The sequence below is a fragment of the Biomphalaria glabrata genome, chromosome 14 (genome assembly GCF_947242115.1).
Source record: "Biomphalaria glabrata chromosome 14, xgBioGlab47.1, whole genome shotgun sequence".
Taxonomy (NCBI): Eukaryota; Metazoa; Mollusca; class Gastropoda; family Planorbidae; genus Biomphalaria; species Biomphalaria glabrata.
Window position 1 is genome coordinate 5,902,605 of NC_074724.1, and position 17,362 is coordinate 5,919,966.

A 17,362-nucleotide genomic window follows, 5' to 3' on the forward strand; every position below is an offset into this window, starting at 1 on the left:
ACAACATGTAAAAGAGTTAAAGCACCTTCTTAAAAATTGAAAGACATTAGTGTTTTGTTTCCCCCTTAACTAATACTTAATGTTATAAAAGTGTCAGTATATATAAGTATGTGTATTAAACAAAATCAATTTTTATATTTACTAAACTATTTTTTCGTTTTTCCATTGGGTTACTCAACTGATTATTTAGTATCGACCGCAGATTTTTGCTATCTCTAGCTATGTGACATCGACTTTTTCTCCTTAGGTTAGTAATTAACGTTATTATTTTAATGGATTCAAGTTTATTTATGCGATTGTCTCCTATCTTATGTACATTTAACAGTAAAAACAAGTATCTGGCATCAAAACCATTTTAATCCATTTTAATTCGTTTTTAAAACAAAGAAATAGTTGGCATGATTTTCTTGAAATATTTCTTTCCTACCCATGAAAGAACAAAACGAAATCATAAGGTTCCAAGCTTTATAAAAATAAATTATAAATATGTAGCAATATTTTTATTTCAGATCCAGACAACGCTGAACCAGTGCTTTACATAACTAACAAAGTGGCCAATGTTTCTAGCTGTTTTGTGAAAACAGAAGAATCAATAGCTGAGATTGTTCTAATAGTTAATAAACTAGACAATGTACCTTGTCGATCGCAAATTAAAGATGTTAAATCGAAAGGAAGCTCATTCAGTGAAACGAATGTCGTAACGTACTCTACAGCACTTCAAAGCAAACAGTCTTCTTTCCAAATCTCATATCAAATTTGCAATTTGAAAAAGTTTGAAAGGATCATTTACTGTAACATTGAAACGGGTAAAGTCATATACATTTAGAAATATTAATTTCCTAAAGCAAGTTTGTAGTACATAAATTATCGCTGTCTTCTGCAGACCAAATGTTGTCGCATGAACACCAATACTATTCAGTTCATATCAAATCAAGCTTTATCATCAAAACCATCTGATGGGGTGTTTTAAATGAACTCCTAACAGCTCATAAAATTTTATGACTGTTTGCTTTAGAATAATATTGAAAAAAAGGGTTTTAACCTCAAAGCTATCTGTGGAGGGGGGGGGTGAACTTAAAGCTCTCTGAAAGAGGGGGGTAAACTCTTGGTTACGCTCACATAATTGTGTATGTGTAGTTTGCTTTAATTTTATATTAAAGAGGTGGTTTCTAATTTTAAATCCCGCTGAAGGGGATTTTAAATTCTAAATTATCTGGAGGATGTTTTAACTATCTCTCCATAATTATTTTCCGCGTTCCGATGGAATTATTCCTTTTTTCCCATATGTATTTCACTGCCCTGTTACGTTTAAACTTGAATTTTGTTTTTGTTTTAATTGGAAAATATTATAAGTTGTATAGATAAATATAACAGCAATTAAAGTTAATGAACCCAAAAAATAGGTTAATTTAATGGGGTCATACCAACGATGGTATCGTCAATTAGGAGAGAAAGATTTCGCTTAAACACAAAACCCCTCTTGGCTACACTTATAGTATCGGGGGGGGGGGGGGTTAACTCAAAATCGCACTAGGCTACGCTCATGAAATCTGGTGACTGCCGTTTGCATTTTTTCTTGTTTTATAAAAGAGGCGGGGGATAAAGATCGTACAGAGGCAAAATAACACATTTCTTTTATCAGTACTGAGAGGATTTTCAAAATCCCTTTTTTGTAAGGGTATAGCTAAGCCTAGTAACTTTGCAGTAGAGAGGAAACACAGATGTTTACAAAAAATTAAGAAGATTGAAAATATGTTGGAATTACCTGTGAATTTAAATATTTAAAAACAATTTTCTCGGAATTCCAAAAAAGACTAGACCTTTATGCAAAATACAAATAAAAATGTTAAAACATTTAAAAAAAACAAAACACAATTTTCTGTATTTTACTATGTATGGTAAGGATCAATGAATCTTGCGAATGTAATTGAGATAGTTCGTCATTAAAGAGTAGATCGGGTTGATTTAAATACACAGTCGTGATGCTTAAAATAAGTTTATGTCAGTGTCTTAGATAAGTGGTTGTCGCGGGAATTACCTGTGAGAAATACTATAAATATTTACGTATATTTTGTCTCCGATAATGTGTGAAGGCCCAAGGATGATAAATACATTTCGTAACTTGGTTATATCTGGTATGGAAAGTATAGAGGAACTTCTTATGGCTACTCTGGACAGGGCATGTATCCCGTATGGAAGACGAACGTTTGCCAAAGGCAGTCTTTTTTGGTGAGCTTTAAGGTGGTCGACGTAACAGACGCGCCCCACAGAAACGCTTCAAAGACCGATTCTCTTCATGGCTCAAGAGTTTGGACGAGAAGAAGAAGTAAAGGAAATATCACTCTTTTATTTCTGCGGATTTAGTTACCTCAAAAAAAAAAAACAAGAGGGGGGGGGGGAGAACAAGTAGTATTCACCCCTCACTGCGGATGGCTGCCTGGTCGTGCGGTTTGCACGCTAGACGGTATTTTGGATTTATCGACTGTCCCAGGTTCAAACCCTGAACGCTAAAAAATTCCTTCGTCCTGCGGGAGGTTTGGGCCTGGAAGTAAAATATCTTCAACTCTGAAGGAACATCCGAAACATTTAAAACATTTTAAAAATAAACATTTTACAACACTAAATAGATGTACCGGACTTAAACATTGTGACCAAGAAGTCATGGAAAGAGAACAAGTAATGTACCATGTATATTCACCCGTTACTAAATAGCATGGACGGACATAACCATAATTGGGCCATATGAGAAACGGATTTCGCGGGGCAAAGTTTGGGTAGGGTAGCGGATAATAAGTGAAATGTAAGAGTTTATATTTGAAAATAAATTCTTCTTTGCATTTTATTCATTCTTTACTTCGCACAGAATTACTTCACGAGCCTTGCGTGTAGCGAAGTCATAAAATATATCATACGAATTCTGTTTCTTACATAGATCCTGCTAAATAGCAAGAATGTTTTAATATATCTACGAGAAATGTTGACTTCAAGTAATTCTTCTCTAGTTTGAGGCGCGAGAAGCTTCTTTCACTAGATTCCACAATTGCGGGTATTGCATAATGCGTTTTTTTTATCGCACGCATGATTGGCGTTTTCCATATTGAATGACACCCCAAAATGACAATTTTTGTCTATATATTTCCGTATATTTTAAGGACTTTTCGTATATTTTGCAATTTCAGTCGATTTCCAATAGCTCCTGGTAAATCGAAAGGAGGGCGTGGAAAATCTGTTTGTAGTTATAAAATGGTTTAATTTAATAATTTATTCACCTTGAATTAGCGCGGGTCCTATGAAAGTGTAGGTCCTATGAAAGTTCTGGGGCCACTGCTGTTGCATAGGTTGCAGTAGCCTAAGGCTACAATTGTAGAAGTTCTGGATTTTTTTTTCTTTTCGCAAATTTATCTACTTTTGTTAGAAGAATAAATCTTTTATGTTTCTCTTTTTTACAATATAACATGTTATTAATTTTGAATGTATGGATGGGTTGATAATTATTATTTTTCAAAAATATAAGTGTACGCTAAATAAATATATGGAGATTCTCTGGCTGAGCGGTAAAGCACTTGGAACTGGAAGTTCCGTGTTCTAATCCTAATGAAGACTCTGGGTGGACCACTTGGGGGGCCGATTTTGATTTCACACAAACTGTCTTTATAGACTTGTTATACTTAAAACATGTTATAAATTTTTTAAACTAATTAATTTATTGCTTTTTTTATTTTAGATATTTCTGACATAGTTGTTCGGCATTCTGAATGTACAAACGTGACGTACATACAAGCAAGTATTTTGATTATGCAGTTTCTTATAATCCTCTTGCTATTGTACACTCAAAGGTAAAAGTTATATAATTACGCCTTTCCTTCCTACATTATAGTCCTGTAAGAATGAAACATACACTACGCATGTTAATTTCTTCAAAGGCTTTCTGTTGTTAATAATTGTCAAGTAAAAAATTTTAACACATTAGTACTCCCATATCCCTTACTCTGTGGCATTTTATGTCTCGAGAGACGATCTTCTCCCTTCGCCTCTTCTTGAGTGACTAAAGAGGCCAATCCTTGACACACAGCTTCGATCGCTAACCCTAACCCCTTCTTTCTGCTTCTGTTGTGTATGGCATCTGCAATCCGTGACCCTTCGTTTATGCTCTCTCTCCATGTGGATCTATCCAGTGCCACTTCTTCCCAGCTGCTAGTGTCGATTTTGAAGAGCTTCATGTCGGGTTTGCATACATCCGTATAACGTAAAAGTGGGCGACCAGCGGCTCTCCTGCCTACTATTAGATCGCCATACAGAATGACTTGTGGATGTCCTGGCACCCTGCTCTTTGTAGCACTTCCTCATTGGTTATCTTATCTTGACACCTTATTTAAAAGATCCGCTTTAGGCATCGGAGGTGGAAGACATTCATTTTTTTTTAATCTGCCATGAGTAGGTTGACCATGTTTCGCTTCCAAAGAGCAAGGTGCTCAACACACAGGTCCGGTAGACTAGGCCTTTAGTACTGCTAGTCAGCAATATGTTGTCCCAGACTCTTTTCTGCAACCGTGACATGGTGGCCATTGCCTTGGCTATCCTGTTGTTAATGTAATTATCCAGTAGAGTGTTGTTGGATATGATGGAGCCAAGGTAACAAAAGTGATCAACAATTGCAGAGTCACAAAAAAAAAATGAAATTTTGACTAATTCGAGAAACGTATTTATGATACTTAAAGTTGATCTATGAAACAACTCTAGAATCACTAGCTGGTTGCCAGTTCTTGAGATATGCGGGCTTGACTGTTTTTCAGACTTCTCGATGGTTCAGGGTTTATACCCTACCCGCTGCCATCCTCCCTCTTCGTGTTGGAGGTTTGGACTTGGGAGTAAATTATCTTAAATTATGAAGGAACATTTGAAATATGTAAAACAAACATTTTTATTATTATTATTTTATTTGCTTGAACAAAAACTAATAAATTAATAATATTATATTAATAAATGCAGTGGGATGTGTGATATGTGAACCCTGGTGATTAAACGCATCTCCAGATAAATCTCTCCTTTTTTAAATATGCTTTCAATTTCTTCTCAACAATTGTATCTGGATGCTGCTGAAAGATAGAGTGAGAGATGTTATCTTAATTAATGAGGAGTATATGTTTGTTTTTGGAAGACATTGGTACATTTGTCAAGGTTTTCATTTTTTCGCAGGACTTTAATAATCTTTCTTCTAACATGAATACTTTCGAGTTGCCATTATTGTTTATTTGTCATTTATATGTGCATAAACTAATATAGATATAAAAATACCAAATTTCATAGAGTCCACATCGTTAGAGAATTAAACGATCAACGCTGTTGTTTCAAAAAAAAGCTTAAAAAAAAGGTAAATATACTATTTCTGAAAATAAAAAATGTATTTTTTTCCAATGTGTTTTAAAGCTAATTAATTCTAATGTAATTCCAGACAACATAAATACAGATGGCAAATTTTGGGTTTTGATGTCGGTTTATTGTATAAAGCAATAGTTTTGAGATGAGTTAAAATATAGATTTCAATTGTTCAACTTATTGTTATTTTATATCTGCTACCTTTATCTTAAAATAAAAGGCTATGTAAAAAAAATGTAATAAGGTATCCCTATTAAGTATCAAGCACAACGGAAAGAAACCATATTACTTATACTTTGAAATATAATGTGCACATAATTTTTCAGGATAGCTATATAGACCAAGAAACGATACCTATGGATATTACTGATAATGAAATGTTGCAGGTATGTCAATAAAATAATCAATAAAAAAGATAAAATCAATATATATATATTGACATTACAGATGTGGTGTTATAAGTTGAAAAAGTGTACAGACGTTTTGCCAGACAGACAGACTGACAGAAAAACAGAGTGAGCTGATATAAGATTTAAAAAAAACAACTACAACTTGTTTTCCTGCCTATTCTTGTACTCTTAAGCGAGCTATTGTTGTATGTATGTATGTGTATATATATTTATATTTAAATTTTATTTCGAAAACGGCTCTAACGATCTTCTTTAAAATTTCAAGGTATATGTATAAAAGTAAGAAAAAAATCAACTCATTGGCTAACAGGGGAATACTCGAGGTCCACCATTATATCGGTTTGAAAATGTTTCATTTGTTGAAAACGTAATTTTGGCTAAAATGTTTAATGAATAAATATTTTCCATGCAGCTTCTATGGCAGTTAAAGCAAGTTGATGCATAAGCTGCTCTGAAGGAGATCTCTGTTACCTCTACCATCTTTCAGCTCACAAAAAAGACTTCCTTTTGCTAACGTTCGTCCCCCCATACGGGATAGTGCTTTCTCCAGCTTAACTGTCGGACCATAAGAAGTCTCTCTATCTAAAGGGTAGCAAAACAAGACTCCCGTGGGGGTGACTAAGGGGGTGCGAGAGCATCCTCATTGCACTGCGCGGAGTTGTAAAAAAGCTCCCACAACCTTGTCACAATCCAGGCGCTGTTCCTCAAGGGGCCGTTACATAAATGGTGTGTCTCGCACAGTTACCCTGGTGTACACTGCTCTCATTCAGGCATTGTGAGAGGGAGCTCTAAAATCACTTTTGCTGGCGTAGAGTTCTAAGAGCCGAGGGCTCAACTCTACCTGACAGTTTACGAAGAAGAAGAAATACTGTCCATAATGGCGTGTTCTGTATAAGGATTTAAAAGAATTTCTTTTCTAATCGCCATGTACATTGAGATTTAAAACTAAAAAACTAAAAGTAAACGAAAGCAACTTTTCGAATTGGAAATCTTGACGCGATCCAATATAAGTAAATATATTTTTATCAACAAATTATTAAAACGAGCGAGGCTCGATCACCTAGTATACCTTTTGTGTTGATATAAAAATAAATCAGTCTAACTTCTTTTAGATAAATGATGCCCGAAATAAGCCTACTGCCAAAATAAAAATGTATCAACGTGAAGGCCCTCACTTTTTTTCTGATGGAATGGTACCATGACCTTTCACATTAGTACGTTTATGAAATAGGACTCTTTACTTTTTTGTGAACATGATAATAGCCCAATAAAATTGTTTTATAAAGAACGTTTCCCTGTTTAAAAAAAAAAAAAAAAAACTATATATATTTGGCTTTATAAAACAAATATTACGGCGTTCTTCGTTTGAGCAGCGAATAAAAGATTATTAAACTAGGCCTAGAGATTGGCAGTTGTTGGTAAGACTAGTTACAATGTTGCTCTTATTTTAAGGAAAGAAATGAAGCCGTTTTCTGACACGTAAAAAAAATCAAATATCACAATATTTAATGTAAATACTAGATCCATAGGTCAATGTAATTTCGTTTTTCTGCCTTTTCGTAAATATGTCAATTGGTCCGCAGGTCGAATTAAGTTGGCCATTACTGTTTTAGATGGAAAAGGATACATTTAGAGAAACGTCTTATTATCTGGGACACTTTTGAGGGTGTAATTTAATGTTGGGCAATGAAATGTCTAAAGTTAAGTAGATAATTCATTTTCATAAACATTATAAAAATCAACCACAAGTCTGTCTACTGTAAAAAAATCGAGCCAAAGTATGTGGGAGGACAGCATGGAGACAGACTGTACGTGCTGTTACGAACTTTGCTGAATGGAAAACAGATTCTGCCCCGTCTTAAGACGTAACCAAGGCCAGTGACTCATCTGGGCGCATCCATTGTCTTGCGAGACAGAAGGAGCCATGTATATATATTTATATATATAACAGGCTAGTTATATATTTATTAGGCTTTTTGAAATATTATTATTATAGTTACATTCACATTTTTAAGTTTCAAGTCTAGAAAATCTTTGTTTATGTAGACTATTGTTCTTGAGCGGCACGTACTGTGACTTGTGTTAGTGGCAAGATAGTGAACCCTGTAGGAACGTAAAGACATAGGCGGCTACAGTGAACGGTGTATGTTAGCTGAAGGCAATGGCTGTTACAGTGAACCCAGCAGGCTAGAGCTTGGAGACATGATAACTAAAACTGACATCTTTTATCACAAGTAATAAACATCCCCCATCTCTTCAACTTGGTTCATCGTTAAGTGTTTTCCCTAGATTCGTTACTAAACTTAACTAATGAATTAATTTGCTGGAACTCCCAAATTTTCTTAAAATCAAATCATTGAATACAGTCCAAATACCTGATACAAACTTCACTTGTAATTTTTGAGTGAAACTAATTTGAACGTACATTTTTAATGTTCAAATTGTATGACACCTTTTCTCGTGGCTAATAAAGATAAAAAGTATTATTATTATTAAACACCACATAATGTTCCAAAGATTTTTTACTCTCCTGTTTGTTCGTTAATTTTCTAAGTTCGGACGGAAAAGGGAATGAAATTCGCGCCCACATTCATTTCAGACAAAAAATGCTTTACTGAATTTAAAATGAAATTGATATCAACCTATTGCAAATTTAAATGAATTTAATTCTACTTTTTTTTTGTGCTATATCATATATATATATATACTCATTTCTTAATATTGTTGGTCTTATATGTACATTTGTTTGTTTTTTTATTACATGGTATTTTTTTTTAATCAGAGTCGAAAGAATTATAGCACGGCAAGGCGATTCCTTTTATTGTTGCAACATTATAGGATAAACACTACTGAAAGAATGGCTTCACGTTAGAGACGAATGTAGTCTGTTCTACTATCATGGCTGACCGCAAAATGTCTCTGCAAACAAGACTAGCGAGAAGTGACCAGACTATTAGGTCACACTGTAATTGTAAAAAGCAAAAAAAGCTTACTCTTAAACTGAAAAATCTCGAATACCTTGTAGAGTTATTGATGCAAACAAAAAAGTATTTAGAAAGACAGAAAAAAAAAATTAAGAATTATGAAACGATCCAGAAAAGTCTTAAAGACGATATAATGATAGCAATCAAGCTTTTGTGATAATTGTTCTTAAATCATAATTCGGTGGTCGTTTTTCTGTGCCCGGTAGTTATTGATTGTCAATACTTTCACTATAGAGCATTTATTCTATGATAATAGTGCATGTAAGTCTTATTCTAACTTTACACGTGATTTATGTTAATGTGAGTTCTTTCATCACTGGATTACTTGATTTAGTAAATTTAGTCAAAAGATATTAACTCCAAGACTACATCAATGATACGCTAATTAAGACCCGCTGGCAGCGGGTAATATATACCTAGTATATTATATAATTTAAGAGATTACATTGCTCTCTACAAGAAATCGTTCAAAATATGTTCTCATGGTATGTAATAAAATCCATATACTAACATTAATGCGTGAACTTCTGACCTACTCATGGAACCTAGAAATCTCTCACGACTGTTAGGATGTATACTAGTTAGGAGTACACGACGTTCTTGGCTTTAAATGCGAAAAGTATCTTTTTTTGTCAGTTAAGTAATCAAATAATAATGTGATTGTATTGCATGTGAGTCTTATATATTACAGACGTTACTTCGAAAAAGAAGATAATTACGTCCTAAGTCCTAGGAAAGAATGAGCAATTGTACGGATTTATAAAAGATTTAATTGCATGAAAACAGTAACTAAAGAAATGGAACGTTGTACCAGTGGCATTTTGACATTCGACATCATGTCAAAAGATAATGTACTTAATCTAATATGTAAAGCAGAAAGTAAGGTGTGTGTATGTGACAAATCTCAATTCATATCGCATTACGTCGTGCTTTCTTGCAGTAAAGACATGTATAAAATGATCTAGTTTAAATCAGTTTAATGTTGTCTAGTATTTTGACTCCACATGAATAGCAAAATTACATGGCAGTGGCGTAATATTTAATGTAAAAAAACAATTTAGGACATTCATTTGGGCACATCCCCGTCAAGTGGGGCCCGCAGGGACTTTCAAATTAGGAACCCCTCTCCGCCCACCTTAGCTATACCACGGCATTGTACAGTTCTTTGAGTACTAGACTACTGCTACTGGAAATCAAATAAAAAGTATGTTTTAACAATTTCCTCAATAAACAGTTGTGTTTGTATAAAAATAAAGATGATCAGTTTTAAGATGGACGCATTTCATTTTGAAATATCATATGCTGATCAAAGCACAATTGTTACGCAGTAGTCTAAGATTAGAGAATGAGTATTCTATTAACCAAGACGCCTTTTTGTCACAAAGTACTCAATGAAATTAAAATGTTTTGTATACACATATTGTAGACTTCTTATATTGTACTTTTATAGTTCATGCTATACTGATGTTTTAACAATTGAGTCATTCAGTGTTCTTTCCATTGTAAGGTTTTGTCCTGTTTACTGTCCTGCTTTATACAGATTGGTAACTTTTGATTGATTGTAATTACTGTCGACTGATTGTCTCCCATCTTAGTAACAAATACCACATTTAAAAAAAAAGAAAGACCCAGTCTGCGTCGTATCCAGACATCATATTACTTTTCCTTTAAGCTTTATCATTGATTCTCACATGAGGTTAAATTTATTATATCTAGCATCTTCTCTACATTCATATATCTCTTTACTATAATTGACTGAACAGCTCAGCAATTTAAAAAGATGACTGTAACAGTTACATATTGAAATCTTATTTTCAACGCATTGCAGTTGCACTAAGCAATTTGTTGTTTACACTGGCCTGTGAGCAAGTTCATTGTGTTGATGTTGCTACTAAGTATTTTAATAAAATGTACATTATGCTTTGTTCACTAATTAAAAAAAACACAAAATATGTATAAGATTGGCTTACTGTTTTGGTTTTCAAAAAACAAAACAATAGAAAAAAACAACAACAAAGGACCATTTCATTTTTAGTGAAGCTACTGTATATTTTGTAAATCATAATATTGATTCGATAATGATTACTAATCTATATTTTTTTTATTCATATACAAATCTGCTAATATTTATTGTAAACTTTGGTGTCTGTTTTCATATTTAATAGTCAGAAGATTTCAGTAGTTTTAATTTAGGCAAAGTTTACACGATCTCTAAATGATGCACAATTTGACCTAAATTGACAGATTTTTAACAAATGAAAATTTTGACAATTAAAGTATTACAAATGTGCATATTACTTAGTTAAACATACATTCTTAAATTTGTACAGTTTTTTTTTAAATTTATTTTTGAAAAATATTATTTGTAATATTATATTTACAATCTTCAATAATAATGATGTTTAAATATAAAAGAAGTATAATATTGCGATTCTTAAATTATACCATCAGCAAGCAAGACAGTATCACAAAGATTTGCACAATTATTACTTTTAACGAATTTTTAAAAAATATACTTAACAAAGATAAAATTAAACGTAGCACACACACACAAAGACACACAAACTTACAAAAAACATTAAAAAAAAACATGTTGATAAAAAGAAACATTAGATAGGAAAAAAAATATATAAAGGAAATTAGTTTTGTTTAGTGTTACTCATGTAATAGATATAATATTTACGCTGTAAATGTGGCATATTCTTAATAAGTGTAATTAAAATTAAATGTCTTAAAACGTCTATGTCATATTCTAAAAAGCTACATTTTTAGCGGATATCTTGAGAAAATAAAAATGTATTGGAGTTTCGATAGCTCATTTTACATACAGCATTTTATATAACTTGCCCTCTAATGAAATATGACATTTGAGAATTCAATGAAAGTTCTTCATCTTATTTCAAGCATTTTTCTCAAGCTGCAACCCTCGTATCATAAAACATTTAGCTGTCTGCAATATCTCTGTTCTTTATCTTTTTACTACTAATAAGGGAATAGAGCTATCTATATAGATACCCAACATATTGCTTCTTCTTCATTCTTATTTTACATGTTGGAGAGTTCTGATCAGTAATCCTATATATAAGATGAACCGCGAAGTGGTTTCCAGATCAGCAGTTCTCCATATAGTTTTTGTTCTATCAGAAGGTTTTGGCGCTAGTGTCTTGTTCGGGCCTTTTGATATAGTATGTAGCTTTGAAGGACATGATCAACATTCACTGTTGATGCTCCGAAAGGTCAGGTCACGACTTTAAGCTTCCAGAACATATGTTCTCTCATTCTGCTGTTGTGTCCGGTTATGAGTCAAAACATTATGCGTCGGTCATATAAATAAACGATTTTAATAAATAACATTACGGCAATTACAGTTGTATTGATATTTTTTAGAAAGCTTATAATAACTCATTTTCTCCGTGTGTCTATCTGCTACAATTTTCGTGCACGTTTTTTTTTCTTTACCAATTCCAAAGATTAAGCTTAATTTTTACACAATTATTCACAGTAACTAACAAAACAAATGAAATAAAAAATAATATAAATTAATTAATTAGTTAATTAATTAATTAATTAGTGGTAATTAATTATTTTCTTTAATATGGAAAATATGAAATAAATCATATAGTATTGACATACATGGTTTTAAATGTTGAGTTCTTCCCATTATATAATTTATTGCATGAAAAAAAATATAAATAGCATCATTAGTATCATTAATTTATTTATTATGTATTCAATAGTATCACATTCAAAGTTATGCGACACATTTTTTTTGGCAAATATTATAAGTGGAAGAATCGATCTAAGAAATAAAGAATTTCGTTTAATATTTTACATGTATGCATCTAGTACCTTACATAAATTAACCCTTTTACTTTACTAAAAAAATATCAAAGAACATGAAATTAAAAGTACATACATAGAAAAGACATTGATCCATAAACTAAGGTATTAATTTTCGTGATTGATAAATACAAGTAAATTTAGAGCTTTTATTAATTGAACTGCATATGTTTTATAGATATCTTTAAAATATATTTTTGAAACAATTACTATGATTTTATTTTTAAAAAAGCAAAAACAAAACATGTCTTGCATTATTTCCATCATTTTTAAAAAGAAAAAACTAAAACAAATACGTATAATACAATATTTTTTTCTTAAAACAGATTTTATTACTTATTTATAAGAAAAAATTGTTGAATGAAATATTACTATAATATACCCTTAAATTTGCAGATAAAAATAAATATGTCAATTTAGACTTTTACCGCTTCACCTGTTAATTGTAATAGTTTGGCATTGCCGTTAATATAAATAATAAATACAAACTATTCTTGTTGTTGGTGTTTGTTTTTTAAATAAAATTATGTGTTGAGGTTCTTATGTTGCAATAAGTGATTTAGAGAATGGGAGACAAATGGAGAGAAAATACGAGAGAGAGAGAAAAAAAAAGAGAAAGAAAGAGAGAAACAAAGAGAGAAAGAAAAAGAGACAGAAATAGAGAATAAGGGAGGAGGAAAGAAAGAGAAAGTAAGAGAGAGAAAAAAAGAGAAAAGGGAAGTGAGAGAAAGAGGGAGAAACAAAGAGAGAAAAAGAAAAAAAAATGACAAAACAAAACAAAAAGCTATAGCCTAATCTAAAATCAAATCAATCTACAACTAGATTTTCTTGGACAATTAATATAAAATACCAGTCGACCTACTGCGTACCATACGCCGCTATTTTGCAGGGCCAGCCTTAGGCCACTGCAACCTATGCGACCGCAGTGAGCCCTGCAATTTTACAGGACTCGCGCTAATTTTATGTGTTATTTTTTAAATTAAACTATTTTATAACTTGTAACAGATTTCCCGCGGCCTCTTGATTTTAACATGAGTTCCAGGAAATCTCCTGAAATTGCAAAATATGCAAAAAAGTCCTGTCAATCTTCGAAAATTATTAAACTTTTTTGTAAAGTCATATAAATCTACTGAAATATATATAGACAAAAATTGTCAATTTGGGGAAACATTCAATATGGAAAACGCAATTTCTTAAGCGCAATAAAAAAACGGCATTATGCAATACCGGTAATTGTGAAATCTTTTGAAAGAAGCTTCTGGCACCTCAAACTAATGAAGAATTCCTTGAGGTCAAGAATTATTGAAGATAGATTGAAACAATAGGTAATTCTCGCTATTGAGCTTGATCTATCTTATCTTATCTTATATAATACAGACGTTACTTCAAAAAAGAAGATGATTACGTCCTACGCGTCATGCATTTAGTCATGCATATTAACCAATGACTTAAATTCTGCCAAGTCACTGGTTTTCCTGGCTAGCTCAGGCAACCCATTCCATGCTCTAATAGCACTAGGGAAGAAGGAGTATTTGTACAAATTTGTCCTAGCATATGGGACGAGGAATGTGCCTTTATTTTTGTGTCTTTCAGAGTATTTTATTAAATTTTGTTTTTGTATTTGAAGATTATGGTTCAGTGTTTTATGTATTATTGCTACTTTACTTTTGAGCCTTCTGTCCTGAAGGCTTTCTAAATTTAGTGATTTTACTAAAGGTGTTACTCTAGTCAAATGTGAATATTCGTTTGTTATGAATCGCAATGCTCTATTTTGTGTCTGTTCTAGTTTCTTAATGTTTTCTTGAGTTGAGGGGTCCCAAACAGAGGATGCATATTCTATTATTGGCCTAACCAAGGTTAAATAACATTTTAGTTTTATGTTCTTATTTGATTTATAGAAATTTCTTTTAATAAATCCTAATGCTTTGTTTGATTTTTTTTGTAGTTTCATCATGTGGATTCCATGACAGTTTTTCATTTATTATAAAACCTAGGTATTTTGCGTTTTTAGTCTGTGTTACTGGTTTGCCATGAATAAGATAAGTGGAATTAATTTGTTTTAGTTTTTTTGTTACTCTTAACAACTGACATTTTTCTGGGTGGAAAGACATGCTCCAATTTGATTCCCATTTCTGTAATTCATCTAATTCTCTTTGTAAAATATCTGTGTCTTGTGTTGTTTTTATTGTTCTATATATTATGCAATCGTCTGCAAATAATCTGACTTTTGTTCCTGAAGTAATGCAATTTGGTAAATCATTTATGTAAATTAAAAATAGTAGTGGACCCAAGACTGTTCCTTGAGGCACACCTGAGTTTACTGTTATCGGTGTTGATTTAGAGCCATTTATTATTACAGTTTGTTCCCTCCCTATCAGAAAGTCTTTAATCCACTGATGCAGTGGACCATTAATGCCGAAATATTTTAATTTTTTAAGCAAACTATGGTGGTGAACTTTGTCAAAAGCCTTAGAAAAATCTAGTAAGATAGCATCTATTTGTTCACTATTATCTAAACCTTTTGAAAAATCATCAATTAGTCCTATTAGTTGTGTTTCACATGATCTATATTTCCTAAAGCCATGTTGGTATGGTGTGAGGACATTATGTTTGTCTAAGTGGTTTATGATGTTGCTACATATTATGTGTTCTAGGATTTTACATGAATAAGATAACTGAATAAGATGTATTGACTATTTTTTTATTTATAAATGACAGTTTTTTTCTTTATTTTTGACACTCACAGTATTCTAATTTTGGATCTTAAGGCCTTTCAATAATTCCAAATTACAGTAGCAATATATGAAAATTGAATGCTAGACTTAGGAATTGAAGATCAATCTGGGAACTAAACTTTATCATTTTTGTTGCAATTTATTAATCTAGAGTAATCTAGACTCTAATATTTCTACTTATTCCTTGGTAAATCTTTTTGTTACATTTGTAAATTTGTAAAACATACCAATAAAAATTTAATATTGCTAATAATATTAAGAAATAGGCGCCCTAAAACATAGTCACCTCAGACATTCGAAGCCCTAAACATTCCTAAAACATTATCGTGGACTGTCAAAGGGTGGCATTTATGCATCCTTGCCACAACACCAGAAACATTTTCAGTAAATGTTGGTTCCCTATAATGAAATTTGAAACTGGCACTGCCGTTGACCATGTGTAATGTTACATAGTAGTTTTAAGTGTCTATTGTAAATAATTTTAGTACACAATTTGTGTATAAGAAATACAAAAAGTGTAATATGTCTCATGTACACTCTTCCATTGGTCCTGTCTGGGGCATAGGCCACCAACCAGGTTCCTACAAGCGACTCGGTTTTGGGCGAGTCTCTGCAACTGTTCCCACGTCTTGGCCATCTTCTTGGCATCTGTTTCCAAATCGAGGCGCCTTTTTTTCTTGCGCTGTCCCCTCTTCCAGATTTTTTTTGGGGGTTCCATGTGAGGGCTTGCCCTGTTATATTGAATGCATGCTTGCAAAAGGTGTGAACATCTCCAGTCTCTGAAGCAAATTTACTTTAATTGGCTTCTGCTTTATTTTTTGCCATCATAAGTATCTTCCTCAGGCAGGTATGAATATCTGGATTTTATTTATTGTGTAATTTATGGAGTAATTTAATATGTAGGAAGGTGTTATTAATATTATAAAAATCAAGTTACACTTCATTGTATCAACATCTTTAGGTAGAACTTATTGTAATTCTTTTTAAAGAGAGTATTTAAAGACGCCACTGTAAAACATTAACAAATACAAATGAAATCTTACGTCAATATATGTAAAATTGAATTTACATATTGCCTTGGGATACACTTTATATAAAAAACATTCAAGTTTGTATTTATTACACAAACACACTGGTTCGCCATACAGAGCTGAAATAAATAAAGTTTAAGTAAGCAATTTCATTGCATTGAAGCATTTAATGAAGAATTACTAACATGCACTTTGCGGACCACATAAATGTTCTAGCAAGACAAAACAAGACTTAACGGACTTGGTGATGCGCATATGATATACAAATCAATTAAAAAACAATTATGACCAATAGCTATCAGCATATGAGGTGTAAAGCTGACATTGGTCAGTAGTTTTCAATACCTTGAAACTATTGCCTCAGATGAAGGAACCCAACCCGAACTACTGGCCAAAATTGCACAGTAGACAGCAGAACTTGCAAAAACTAAAAAAACAATATGGAAAGACAAATGCGTAGTCATTGATACTAAAATCAGACTGATGTGCTCCCTGGTCACGGCCAGATTATGCAAATCCTAAACGCTGGATAATGATACAGAAAATTCCTAGGTATCACTTACAAAAACCGCATCACAAACAGGATGCAGCAATGGGACTCCACGATGACCTGCTAACAACTGTCAAATGCGCTAACTCTATGGCCATAGCAAAGGTCCTCACTGGTCGCAAAGACCTCCTTACCACGAAAATTATGACGTAGAAGACAGGGAAATCGATGGGAATACAACATAACAAAACGGAAAGGCCTCTCAAAAAAATTCTACTCAATGCAAAAAGAAAGCGAAATTAAGAAGAAAGACATTCAGCAGATCATGTGTGGTGCCCCAATGGCTCATCATACTAAGCAATATGCAAAGGAGGTGAAGGTAAGGTAAGCTGAAAATTCTCTTGGCGGCAATCACTTCATTAACATTATAATGGAGAAGAAGGGAAAAGGTAAAATGACAACAGATTTTTAGAATCGCCTCGATTTTCTTTATGTC

General features: G+C 32.6%; 1 protein-coding gene across 11 annotated transcripts in view; it reads left to right on the forward strand.

The window, feature by feature from the left end:
• The window catches only part of LOC129922991 (uncharacterized), a 59,759-nt gene extending 47,359 nt beyond the window's left edge, over nucleotides 1-12,400 (forward strand). For 7 of the 11 annotated variants that reach the window (XM_056011597.1, XM_056011592.1, XM_056011591.1 and 4 more), the window contains 5 exons: nucleotides 510-806; nucleotides 3,725-3,836; nucleotides 5,308-5,371; nucleotides 5,703-5,762; nucleotides 8,569-12,400. In XM_056011597.1, coding sequence (XP_055867572.1) covers nucleotides 510-806; nucleotides 3,725-3,836; nucleotides 5,308-5,371; nucleotides 5,703-5,762; nucleotides 8,569-8,658 — 623 coding nt within the window. In that variant the 3' untranslated portion in view covers nucleotides 8,659-12,400. Of the gene's footprint in view, nucleotides 1-509; nucleotides 807-3,724; nucleotides 3,837-5,307; nucleotides 5,372-5,702; nucleotides 5,763-7,832 lie in introns of all 11 variants that reach the window. The other 4 variants (XR_008774922.1, XR_008774923.1, XR_008774924.1 and 1 more) reach the window with 4 other exon arrangements.
• Nucleotides 12,401-17,362: the final 4,962 nt, after the last annotated feature.